We start from the raw sequence: 13,389 nt of genomic DNA on the forward strand, positions 1-13,389 counted from the left end.
CCTGTGATGTGGTTCTAGGCGTGTCAGTTGACCTGTGATGTGGTTCTAGGTGTCAGTTGACCTGTGATGTGGTTCTAGGCGTCAGTTGACCTGTGATGTGGTTCTAGGCGTGTCAGTTGACCTGTGATGTGGTTCTAGGCGTGTCAGTTGACCTGTGATGTGGTTCTAGGCGTGTCAGTTGACCTGTGATGTGGTTCTAGGCGTGTCAGTTGACCTGTGATGTGGTTCTAGGTGTGTCAGTTGACCTGTGATGTGGTTCTAGGCATGTCAGTTGACCTGTGATGTGGTTATAGTTGTCAGTTGACCTGTGATGTGGTTCTAGTTGTGTCAGTTGACCTGTGATGTGGTTCTAGGTGTGTCAGTTGACCTGTGATGTGGTTCTAGACGGGTCAGTTGACCTGTGATGTGGTTCTAGTTGTGTCAGTTGACCTGTGATGTGGTTCTAGACGGGTCAGTTGACCTGTGATGTGGTTCTAGTTGTGTCAGTTGACCTGTGATGTGGTTCTAGGCGTGTCAGTTGACCTGTGATGTGGTTCTAGTTGTCAGTTGACCTGTGATGTGGTTCCCAGTGTCAGTGTGGTTCTAGTTGTCAGTTGACCTGTGATGTGGTTCTAGATGGGTCAGTTGACCTGTGATGTGGTTCTAGGTGTGTCAGTTGACCTGTGATGTGGTTCTAGACGGGTCAGTTGACCTGTGATGTGGTTCTAGATGGGTCAGTTGACCTGTGATGTGGTTCTAGCGCAGTTGACCTGTGATGTGGTTCTAGATGGGTCAGTTGACCTGTGATGTGGTTCTAGTTGTGTCAGTTGACCTGTGATGTGGTTCTAGTTGTGTCAGTTGACCTGTGATGTGGTTCTAGTTGTGTCAGTTGACCTGTGATGTGGTTCTAGTTGTCAGTTGACCTGTGATGTGGTTCTAGTTGTGTCAGTTGACCTGTGATGTGGTTCTAGGCGTGTCAGCTGACCTGTGATGTGGTTCTATGTGTCAGTTGACCTGTGATGTGGTTCTGTGTCAGTTGACCTGTGATGTGGTTCTAGGCGTGCCAGTTGACCTGTGATGTGGTTCTAGTTGTCAGTTGACCTGTGATGTGGTTCTAGGTGTCAGCTGACCTGTGATGTGGTTCTAGGCGTGTCAGTTGACCTGTGATGTGGTTCTAGGTGTCAGTTGACCTGTGATGTGGTTCTAGGCGGTCAGTTGACCTGTGATGTGGTTCTAGGTGTCAGTTGACCTGTGATGTGGTTCTAGTTGTGTCAGTTGACCTGTGATGTGGTTCTAGGTCAGTTGACCTGTGATGTGGTTCTAGGTGTCAGTTGACGTGTGATGTGGTTCTAGTTGTCAGTTGACTTGTGTTGTGGTTCTAGTTGTCAGTTGACCTGTGATGTGGTTCTAGTTGTGTCAGTTGACCTGTGATGTGGTTCTAGGTGTGTCAGTTGACCTGTGATGTGGTTCTAGACGGGTCAGTTGACCTGTGATGTGGTTCTAGATGGGTCAGTTGACCTGTGATGTGGTTCTAGGCTGTCAGTTGACCTGTGATGTGGTTCTAGTTGTCAGTTGACCTGTGATGTGGTTCTAGTTGTGTCAGTTGACCTGTGATGTGGTTCTAGTTGTGTCAGTTGACCTGTGATGTGGTTCTAGTTGTCAGTTGACCTGTGATGTGGTTCTAGATGGGTCAGTTGACCTGTGATGTGGTTCTAGTTGTGTCAGTTGACCTGTGATGTGGTTCTAGTTGTGTCAGTTGACCTGTGATGTGGTTCTAGACGGGTCAGTTGACCTGTGATGTGGTTCTAGATGGGTCAGTTGACCTGTGATGTGGTTCTAGTTGTCAGTTGACCTGTGATGTGGTTCTAGTTGTCAGTTGACCTGTGATGTGGTTCTAGTTGTGTCAGTTGACCTGTGATGTGGTTCTAGACGGGTCAGTTGACCTGTGATGTGGTTCTAGTTGTCAGTTGACCTGTGATGTGGTTCTAGTTGTGTCAGTTGACCTGTGATGTGTGTCAGTTGACCTGTGATGTGGTTCAGTTGTCAGTTGACCTGTGATGTGGTTCTAGTTGTGTCAGTTGACCTGTGATGTGGTTCTAGATGGCCAGTTGACCTGTGATGTGTTCAGTTGACCTGTGATGTGGTTCTAGGTGTCAGTTGACCTGTGATGTGGTTCTAGGCGTGCCAGTTGACCTGTGATGTGGTTCTAGGTGTCAGTTGACCTGTGATGTGGTTCTAGGCGTGTCAGTTGACCTGTGATGTGGTTCTAAGCGTGTCAGTTGACCTGTGATGTGGTTCTAGGTGTCAGTTGACCTGTGATGTGGTTCTAGCTGTCAGTTGACCTGTGATGTGGTTCTAGTCGGTCAGTTGACCTGTGATGTGGTTCTAGACGTGTCAGTTGACCTGTGATGTGGTTCTAGGCGTCAGTTGACCTGTGATGTGGTTCTAGGCGTGTCAGCTGACCTGTGATGTGGTTCTATTGTCAGTTGACCTGTGATGTGGTTCTAGGCGGCCAGTTGACCTGTGATGTGGTTCTAGGCGGTCAGTTGACCTGTGATGTGGTTCTAGGCGTGTCAGTTGACCTGTGATGTGGTTCTAGGCGTGTCAGTTGACCTGTGATGTGGTTCTAGGCGTGCCAGTTGACCTGTGATGTGGTTCTAGCGTGTCAGTTGACCTGTGATGTGGTTCTAGGCGTGTCAGTTGACCTGTGATGTGGTTCTAGTTGTCAGTTGACCTGTGATGTGGGTTCTGTCAGTTGACCTGTGATGTGGTTCTAGCGTGTCAGTTGACCTGTGATGTGGTTCTAGTTGTCAGTTGACCTGTGATGTGGTTCTAGTGTCAGTTGACCTGTGATGTGGTTCAGTTGTCAGTTGACCTGTGATGTGGTTCTAGTCAGTTGACCTGTGATGTGGTTCTAGGCGGTCAGTTGACCTGTGATGTGGTTCTAGGCGTGTCAGTTGACCTGTGATGTGGTTCCAGGTGCCACGTGATGTGTCAGTTGACCTGTGATGTGGTTCTAGGCGTGTCAGTTGACCTGTGATGTGGTTATAGTTGTCAGTTGACCTGTGATGTGGTTCTAGTTGTGTCAGTTGACCTGTGATGTGGTTCTAGGTGTGTCAGTTGACCTGTGATGTGGTTCTAGACGGGTCAGTTGACCTGTGATGTGGTTCTAGTTGTGTCAGTTGACCTGTGATGTGGTTCTAGGCGTGTCAGTTGACCTGTGATGTGGTTCTAGATGGGTCACTTGACCTGTGATGTGGTTCTAGTTGTCAGTTGACGTGTGATGTGGTTCTAGTTGTCAGTTGACTTGTGATGTGGTTCTAGTTGTGTCAGTTGACTTGTGATGTGGTTCTAGTTGTCAGTTGACCTGTGATGTGGTTCTAGTTGTCAGTTGACCTGTGATGTGGTTCGACCTGTGATGGTTCTAGTTGTGTCAGTTGACCTGTGATGTGGTTCTAGGTGTGTCAGTTGACCTGTGATGTGGTTCTAGACGGGTCAGTTGACCTGTGATGTGGTTCTAGATGGGTCAGTTGACCTGTGATGTGGTTCTAGTTGTGTCAGTTGACCTGTGATGTGGTTCTAGTTGTGTCAGTTGACCTGTGATGTGGTTCTAGTCGTGTCAGTTGACCTGTGATGTGGTTCTAGTTGTCAGTTGACCTGTGATGTGGTTCTAGATGGGTCAGTTGACCTGTGATGTGGTTCTAGTTGTGTCAGTTGACCTGTGATGTGGTTCTAGTTGTGTCAGTTGACCTGTGATGTGGTTCTAGGCGTGTCAGTTGACCTGTGATGTGGTTCTAGGCGTGTCAGTTGACCTGTGATGTGGTTCTAGGTGTGTCAGTTGACCTGTGATGTGGTTCTAGGCTAGCCAGTTGACCTGTGATGTGGTTCCTAGTCGTGTTGACCTGTGATGTGGTTCCAGCTGCTGCTGACCTGTGATGTGGTTTACTAGACGGGTCAGTTGACCTGGGTGATGGTTCAGATGGGTCATTGACCCGGACGGGTTCTAGTTGTGCCAGCTGGACCTGTGATGGGTTCTAGCGTCCGTTGACCCTGCAGATGTGGTTCCTAGATGGGTCGTGTCAGTTGACCTGTGATGTAGTTCTAATTGTGTCAGTTGACCTGTGATGTAGTTCTAGTTGTGTCCGTTGACCTGTGATGGTTCTAGGCGTGTCAGTTGACTCTGTGATGTGGTTTCTAGGCGTGTCAGTTGACCTGTGATAGCACTAAAAGAAACCTCAGGTTGGTGGTATAGTACCGGATGCTGAGGACACTACCACGAAGCAAAGGGAGACTTGGGACAGTCTCAGAAGTCATTCAAGGCAAAGATGGACTTGTGAGACTGGTTAAAATCTTGTTTGGAGGGAAAGAACGGAACCACAAAGGAGAGCGCACCAGCAGGCCCGCTTTGGAGCGCCCTGTCCAGAAATTAGTTGTTAATTACTAAGCATTTAAGAAATGTAATATGGTTTACTGTGTGGTATAGCCTATACATTTGGAGGGTAATGCTGTAAGTGGAAATTTTGTGTTTTAGGTTTCCATTTTGTAAAACACTGTAATTTGGTGGGAATGTAAATAACCCCTTAAGGTTTATTGTTTTGTGTTGATTGCCTTATTTTGTATCTGCTTTATTGGTTTTGATGTATGCCTTTTTATATTGTATTGTTTTCATGATTTTGTATATGTTTTAATCTACTTCCGCTTTGAGCTAAATTTGACTTATTTTGAAATGTTAAAAGGAAGCGCACCTTTATTTTGTGTTAATATACAAACTTGACGGTACGGCTAAATGTTACGGACGGATGCGCATTTTATTTAAAGTTTGATAGTTTTAATGGACCCGTATGAGGCTAACGCTCTTACGGTGGTGACAAGGAGGTTCTAATTCAAGAGTTTTGGTTCATCATTATACAACGGAAGAAAAGAAATAAAGAAGTTCACCAGCAGTAAAGTCTCACGCCGATTGATATACGGGGATCCGTTACAAACATGTTGGCATTAGTTGCCAATTGGACAAAAATGTATCGTGCTAAGGTAAAAAAAAGATTTTGACCTTTCCATGACCTTGACCTTTGACCCGATTGATCCCAAAATCTAATCAAATGGTCCCCGGATAATAACCAAGCATCCCACCAAATTTCATGCGATTCGGTTCAATACTTTTTGAGTTCTGCGAATAACACGCATACAAATAAATAAATAAATACACGGCGATCAAAACATTAACTTCTGCATTTTCAATGCGACGGTAAACAGCAGATTTAACTTTTATTACTTTATTACCTTTTGACACAAACGTAGAGACAGAAGTCGAGTGCTTTAACCACGTCTGTTGGGGACTTCCTGTCTGTTGGGGACTTCCTGTCTGTTGAGGACTTCCTGTCTCTGCTCTCAGGTGGAGTACCAGGCCGGCTCCGGAGGCCGCCTCCTCCCTCAGCGCTACATGAACGAGCTGGACGGCGCCCTGATCCCCGTCATCCACGGGGGCGGAGCCAGCGTGCCGCAGACCGCCATAGACATGGAGTTCCTCCTCTACATCACGCACGCCATCTAGCGGCACGAACGCCAACGTGGACGCTTTCTGGGGCCGCACGCCGCCGCTCATTTATTTGCACAGTTGGACAAAGCGGCGGCTAGCGGCGGCGGCTAGCGGCGGCGGCTAGCGACGGTGGCTAGCGGCGGCGGCGTCCCCACTCTGAGGCTTGGGGTGTGAACTGACTCTCGGAGTGTCAGTTGTTTTTTTTGTTTTTTGCACTCACCAAAGCTGCTTTACACTAAACCAGGATTACAACCAAATACAACCAAACCCTCTCTCTTCTTCCTCTTCTTCCTCTTCCTCCAGGCTCTGAAGTTCCCCCCCGTCTCTCATTTGGATGTATTTATTATATTTTAAGGGCTTATTGATGATATCTATTGAATATATTAAAGTCTCTTTCCCGGCTGCAGTCTTCAGTGTTCGGTGTAAATGTTTTCTGACGTTTGTCTTTTCTCTTCAACTCGTCTCCTTTTCGACTTCGCCGAGTCGCCACAAAGTCAGAATGTCGTGTAAAGAAAAGAAGCTTCTGACGCGACGCCGGCCATCTTGAGTTCCCGCTAGACGACGTGCTCTGCGAACGTGGCGAGAGTCAGGAGCTCGGCTTCATTTCGAGTGTCGCTCTGCCGCTTCCTGTCTGCCGCTTCCTGTCTGTCGTTCAGCTTCCTGTCTGCCGTCTGCTTCCTGTCTGCCGTTTGTTTCCTGTCTGACCTTTGTTTCCTGTCCTCTTGCATCGCTGACGTTGCATACTAGCTTCAAACCAAGGATTTTATTTTACGTCAAAATGTATTTGACAGGTTTTGATGATCTTCGGTCTCGTTGCTCATCGACCGTCTGAGACTCACGAGAACATTTACTTAGGTAGGCAATGTCGGCAGGACGTGGACTACAGGACGTGGACTACAGGAAGTGGACTACAGGATGTGGACTACAGGAAGTGGACTACAGGACATAGAGCCTGGAGTTCAACCCCCTCCTCTACACACACACACACCGACACACACACACACAGACAGACACACACACAGACAGACAGACACACACACACACCGACAGACACACAGCCAGACACACACACACCGACACACACCGACATACACACTGACACACACACGCATACACCCCCCCCCCCCCTCAACGTGGGGCGTCCTCGTGACTCAGCAGCTGTGCGTGTGGCCTTCAGGGGTGTCCCCGCTGCAGGACGTCTGGGTGTTCTCGTTTCTTTCATTATTTAAACTTTTGGAAGCAGAATAATTTATCACGTTTCCTGCGTTCGTCGATCCGGCGAAACGTTCCTGGAGGTCGACCACATGTCCTCCAAAGGGTCGGAACACGTTTAGACTGTCAACGTTTTCTTTCTCTGTAAATCGTATGTTTATTCCTGAGCAGCGTTTGTTTGGGGAGTCTGGTATCTGGGTCCCGACGGTCGAGAGGAACTCGAGTATTTAAAGAATAAAATGAGTTTATGGCACTTTGTTTGTGATAATTTTTCATCTCAGAAATATTTGTCTTAAATGTCTTTTTATCTTTTTATTTAGCAGTAAAATACACACATATATATATATATATATATACACTACCGTTCAAAAGTTTGGGATCACTTAGAAATGTCCTTATTTTTCAAAGGAAAGCTTTGTTTTTTTCAATGAAGATAACATTAAATCAATCAGAAATACCCTCTATACATTGTTAATGTGGTAAATGACTCTTCTAGGTGAAACGTCTGGTTTCTAATGAAATATCTCCAGAGGTGTATAGAGGCCCATTTCATCATCACTCCAGTGTTCTAATGGTACATTGTGTTTGCTAATCGCCTTAGAAGACTAATGGATGATTAGAAAACCCTTGTGCAATTATGTTAGCACAGCTGAAAACAGTTATGCTGATGAGAGAAGCTATAAAACTGGCCTTCCTTTGAGCTCGTTGATTATCTGGAGCAGTGGTCCCCAAACTACGGCCCGCGGGCCGGATCCGGCCCGCCTCCCCATTTGGACCGGCCCCCTGAACAATACCAGAGACGCGTTCCGATTTATTATTTTTTTCACCTGGCCCGCTGCCGTTGAGATTGCAGTGATTGAGACGTGGAGAAAATGCGCAGTGAGTGGTGCTCTTCGCAATAGAACATCTTTGATGGGACATGTCTCGGCCAATCAGCGTTCAGATGTCCACAGCGTTTGGGAAATTAGGTTAGCTTGAATGTGTTCACACCGGACGCAGCAGTCTCGACGCGCGTCGAAAAAAAAGTGTGTTCAGACCAGACGCGTCGCGACCGCAGAGTACTTCCACTTTTTAGTGGACTGAGCTGCTCTCCCACTGCGCTTCTCGCTGCTCTCTCTCTTCTTCTCTCTTTGATACGTGTCTCTGACTTTTCCACCTACGGCGGCAGATCTCCTCTGCCATGAAACACATATGCCGGTGTTACACCCCTACTGGTTTTCAGACCTACTGGTTTCCCTGCGCGTGCGTTGTGTTCTCTTAACATCTGCAGCGGGGCTCTGTCTCGCTCACCAGATACGTCACACATTCACAAACATATTGCTGGAGATCTTTAAGCCACCTTTCATATCCATTTCGGCGATTAGGCTACGATTGTATAAGTGAGCAGTGCATCACAGCCACGGATGAAGAAATACATTTTCGAAAAAATAAAAAGATCGCCCGACCTGGTTTCGATCCCTTTCACGCTAAAGGAGTCTGCACTCAAAGACGCGCAGTCTGTGCGCTGCGCCACCAGATATTAGTTTCAAGTCAAGTAATTTATATATTGATCCATTAAATCACATTTCTTATGTATTCATGGGAACAGTTTGGTCGAAGGGATCTGAAACAACTGGTTCCCTTGAGCGGATATTTCCACTTTGAAACATGTTTAGCGATGTTTGTTCGCAACGCAACAACCACACAATAGTTTCAAGTTTCAAGTTTCAAGTTTTTATTGTCACATCCCCTTTTATACAAGTATAATCGGTTTGTGAAATTCTTATGTGCAAAACACCCGACAGCAGTAGCAGACTAAAAAAAGAATAAGAATGAGAATAAACTATACAATATCCACACACAAAAAGAAGAAAGTATTAACAATATATATATAAAACAATGTAATAGAATATACATCATGACAATATATATATATAAAACAATGTAATAAAATATACACTTTTTTGAGACAATATATATATATATATGTATATACATACAATATATATATACAATATATATATATATAAACAATGTAATAAAATATACACCATGGCCATAGATATTCACAGAATATGTTCTGGTGTATAGTGTTAATGAGGGTCTCAGTCCTTGTTCAGCAGCCTGATGGCCTGACTGAAGAAGCTGTCCCTCAGTCTGTTTGTGCGACACTTGATACTGCGGTATCGCCTGCCTGACGGTAGAAGGGTGAACAGTTTGTGGCCGGGTGGTTGTTGTCTTTCATCATCCGTGTAGACCTGGCCACGCACCGGTTGGTGTGTATGACTAGGATGGACGCAAGCACACCTCCAACGATGTACTCTGCCGACCGCACCACCCTCTGTAGTGCCCTACGCTCCAGGGCGGTGCAGTTCCCGTACCAGACGGTGATGCAACCTGTCAGAACACTCTCGATGGTGCTGGTGTAGAATGTTCTGAGGATGCGGGGGGCCATGTTGAATTTCCTCAGTCGCCTAAGGAAATACAGGCGTTGTTGGGCCCTTTTCACCACGTGAGTGGTGTGCGTGGTCCATGTGAGGTCCTCGGAGATGTGCACGCCGAGGAACTTGAAGCTGCTGACTCTCTCTACTGCAACTCCGTCTATGGAGATGGGGGTGTGCTCTCCTCTCCGCTTCCTGTAGTCCACGATCAGCTCCTTGGTCTTCTTGACGTTGAGGACGAGGCTGTTCTCCTGGCACCACTGTACCAGTGATCCAACCTCCTCCCTGTAGGCTGTCTCGTCGTGCCGGTGATCAGCCCCAACACTGTTGTGTCGTCAGCAAACTTGATGATGACGTTGGAGCTGTGCATGGCCGTGCAGTCGTGGGTGTACAGGGAGTAGAGGAGAGGGCTCAACACGCATCCTGAGGGGCTCCCGTGTTGAGGGTCAGCGGCTCTGAGGTGGTACCGCCCATCCTCACCACCTGGCGGCGGCCCGACAGGAAGTCCAGTATCCAGCTGCACATGGTAGAGTGCAGGCCTAGACCTCTGAGCTTGGTGTCGAGCTTGGCGGGAACAATAGTGTTGAACGCTGAGCTGTAGTCCACAACCAGCATTCGCACACAACAGTTCCTCCGTCCAGGTGGGAAAGGGCGGTGTGAAGTGCCATGGCAATTGCGTCGTCGGTGGATCTGTTTTGACGATATGCAAATTGCCATGGGTCCAGCGTGGCAGGCAACATGGAACAAATGAAGTCCTTGACCAACCTCTCAAGCATTTACTGACAATCGAGGTGAGGGCTACGGGTCTCCAGTCATTCAGGCAGGTTACCTTGGGGTGTTTGGGGACAGGCACAATGGTGGACATCTTGAAGCTCTCAGGAACAACAGCCTGGGACAGGGAGAGGTTGAAGATGTCTGCGAAGACTCCTGCCAACTGGTCTGCACATGCTCTGAGGGCGCGCCCCGGGATGTGGTCGGGACCTGCCGCCTTCCGGATGTCCACCCGCTTGAAGGCTCTGCGCACGTCAGCCTCTGAGATGATCAGCAGGCTGGTCTCCTCGGGCAGCGCTGCCTTCGGCGGGCTGCCGTTCACGTCGAACCGAGCAAAGAATGTATTTAGCTCGCCTGGGAGGGAGGTAGAGGAGTTCTCTTCACCGCACAGGTGAGCAGATTCCCCGCCCCCCCCCCCCCCCCCGGCTGGCCCTCCAGCAGGCAAGGCAAACGTTATGTGGCCCTCTTAGGAAAAAGTTTGGGGACCCCTGATCTGGAGCATCACATTTGTGGGTTTGATAAGACTCTCAAAATGGCCAGAAAAAAAGAAGTTTCATGTGAAACTCGCCAGTCTATTCTTGTTCTTAGAAATGAAGGCTATTCCATGCGAGAAATTGCAAAGAAACTGAAAATGTCCTCCAGCGGTGTGTACTACTCCCTTCAGAGAACAGCACAAACGGGCTCTAACCAGAGCAGAAAGAGAAGTGGGAGGCCCCGGTGCACAACTCAGCAAGAAGACAAGTACATTAGAGTCTCTCGTTTGAGAAATAGACGCCTCACAGGTCCTCAACTGGCAGCTTCTTTAAATGGTACCCGCAAAACGCCAGTGTCAACGTCGACAGTGAAGAGGCGACTCCGGGATGCTGGCCTTCTAGGCAGAGTGGCAAAGAAAAAGCCATATCTGAGACTGGCCAATGAAAAGAAAAGATTGGTATGGGCAAAAGAACACAGGCATTGGACAGGAAGATTGGAAAAAGGTGTTCTGGACAGATGAATCCAAGTTTGAGGTGTTTGGATCACACAGAAGAACATTTGTGAGACGCAGAACAGGTGAAAAGATGCTGGAAGAGTGCCTGACACCATCTGTCAAGCATGGTGGAGGTCATGTGATGGTCTGGGGCTGCTTTGGTGCTGGGAAAGTGGGAGATTTGTACCAGGTAAAAGGGATTTTAAATAAGGAAGGCTATCACTCCATTTGGCAACGCCATGCCATACCCTGTGGGCAGCGCTTGATTGGAGCCAATGTCCTCCTCCAACAGGACAATGACCCAAAGCACACCTCCACATTGTGCAAGAACTATTGAGGGAAGAAGCAGGCAGCTTGCTGTCTGTAATGGAGTGAGTCACCAGATCTCAACCATTGAGCTGTTGTGGGAGCAGCTTGACCGTATGGTCCGCAAGAAGTGCCCATCAAGCCAATCCAACTTGTGGAGGTGCTTCAGGAAGCGTGGGGTGACATTTCAACAGATTACCTCAACAAATTAACAGCTAGAATGCCAAAGGTCTGCAATGCTGTCATTGCTGCAAAAGGAGCATTCTTTGACGAGAGCAAAGTTTGAAGAAAAAAATTAATACTTCAAATACAAATCATTATTTCTAACTTTGTCAATGTCTTGACTATATTTTCTATACATTTTGCAACTCATTTGATAAATAAAAGTGTGAGTTTTCATGGAAAACACGAAATTGTCTAGGTGATCCCAAACTTTTGAACGGTAGTGTATATATATCATTCTGTATAGTGAGTACTTTTACTTTGGTTACTTTAAGTATATTTAAGAACTTGAAATATAATTAAATATGTAAAATATTTTCTACATTACTACTTTATTTTTCTTCAAATGTTTTTTTCCTTTGTCATTCATTTAAAAAAAGGTTTTAATTATATTGAGTAGTAAGACTTATTTTTAGATTTTTTTATTTTTATTATCTTTTTTTATTTTATTTCACTGAAAGAAATGAGCTTCCAAAAAACAGCCTGTGTGCAAATAAAGAGCTCCAGCGACAGGGCGCGAGTCCACGAGCATGGGGGCGTGTCCAGGGGGCGTGGCCTGGGGCGTGGCTAATTCTGGAGGTTCCACCTGCCTTTCCCTCCAGTCGGCTTCATTCACAGCAGGATGAGCGGGCGAGTTGGAGACCTGAGCCCCAAACAGGCCGAAATACTCACTGAGGTAAACCGATAACATATATTTAATCAGTATTGATCCCACCATATGTATTGATCAGCTGTGATCAGCTGTGATGATGATCCGTGACGTCAGTGTTTGTCTCCAGGTTTCTTTTGTTGTGGTTTCACATCACAGTAACGATGCTGTGTGGTTATGACATTACTGTTACCTGTTGTACATTTACACACTTTGATGTACTTGTACTTTACTTGAGTATTTCCATTTCATTGTGCTTCTTACATTACTACATTTCAGGATGAGATTTTGTGAGTTTTATCCTATTTATTAAGTTTATACATAGAAAAACATACAATAGGATTATATACAAAATACAATGTGTTTTAAGGGTTGTTCTTATGTTCAAGATCCAAAAAGAGTTTAAATTAGTAAATATTCCCCCCAAAAATAGATTATTAACTATTGATTGCTTTTTAATGAATGTTTTCTTTTTTTCTTTTGTATGTAAATTGAACTTTCTTTAAAGCTTCAGACCAGCAGCAAAAAAATATATGCAATATTATAGATTATATATAAATAATATAACATAGATAGATAGATACTTTATTAATCCCCAAGGGGAAATTTGTCAAAACACTTTGAACAATTATTTTGTGTAACAAATTTAAACTTTTCAGCACATTTAGTTAATATATTTACTGAAGTAAGTCATTAATCAATATTACTAAAGTATTCCTATAGAATCCTACATTACAGTACTATTTGTTTGTGCACCCAGAAAATAATAAATAATTAATTAAAGCAATAACACAAGTTATTTGTTGTGGATAATGTGTCACAATAATACTTAATAAAAACTAATATCAGCTATTTTCTAAATTAATTGTCGGTCAATTGGTAGAAAAATTACTTTAAATAAATTATTTAACCCTCCTGATGCCTTCGGGTCAATTTGCCCCGATTCAATGTTTAATGTCAGTGTTCTTTCGGTAGTCAACAAACAAACATAAAGTACTTCACACTTAAACTTGGAAAACAATATTAATTCTAATAATTTTCTGGAGGTTTTAATTGCTGGGGTCAAATTGAACCCAAAGGGTAAAATATGTCAGTAAATATGAAGGTAACAGGAGGGTGAAACATTGAATCGGGTCAAATTGACCCGAAGGCATCAGGAGGGTTAAATAGTCGCCTATCATTTTAATTAAATACTCTTAAAAGAAATGTTGATATTATATACGTTTTCACCGTCCGCTATTTAAATTATAAGATTTTATAATAACTCTGTTAATGTAAAGCAGCTGGCTAGCTTAGTTTAGCATAAATACGCTCATTAATTAACATA

At 45.4% G+C, this 13,389-nt stretch overlaps 2 protein-coding genes across 4 annotated transcripts in view; both read left to right on the plus strand.

Moving 5' to 3' along the window:
• Window positions 1-6,980, plus strand: part of zfyve16 (zinc finger, FYVE domain containing 16) — a 29,081-nt gene extending 22,101 nt beyond the window's left edge. The window contains exon 12 of the mRNA XM_056431930.1: window positions 5,305-6,980. Within this exon, the coding sequence (XP_056287905.1) occupies window positions 5,305-5,530 (226 nt within the window). The 3' untranslated portion in view covers window positions 5,531-6,980. The remainder of the gene's footprint in view (window positions 1-5,304) is intronic.
• Window positions 6,981-11,980: 5,000 nt separating this feature from the next.
• LOC130204867 (SEC14-like protein 2) overlaps window positions 11,981-13,389 on the plus strand; it is a 16,473-nt gene continuing 15,064 nt past the window's right edge. For all 3 annotated transcript variants that reach the window (XM_056431830.1, XM_056431831.1, XM_056431832.1), the window contains exon 1: window positions 11,981-12,089. In XM_056431830.1, coding sequence (XP_056287805.1) covers window positions 12,036-12,089 — 54 coding nt within the window. In that variant the 5' untranslated portion in view covers window positions 11,981-12,035. The remainder of the gene's footprint in view (window positions 12,090-13,389) is intronic.

Source organism: Pseudoliparis swirei, chromosome 15 (genome assembly GCF_029220125.1).
Source record: "Pseudoliparis swirei isolate HS2019 ecotype Mariana Trench chromosome 15, NWPU_hadal_v1, whole genome shotgun sequence".
In the NCBI taxonomy this organism is placed as follows: domain Eukaryota; kingdom Metazoa; phylum Chordata; class Actinopteri; order Perciformes; family Liparidae; genus Pseudoliparis; species Pseudoliparis swirei.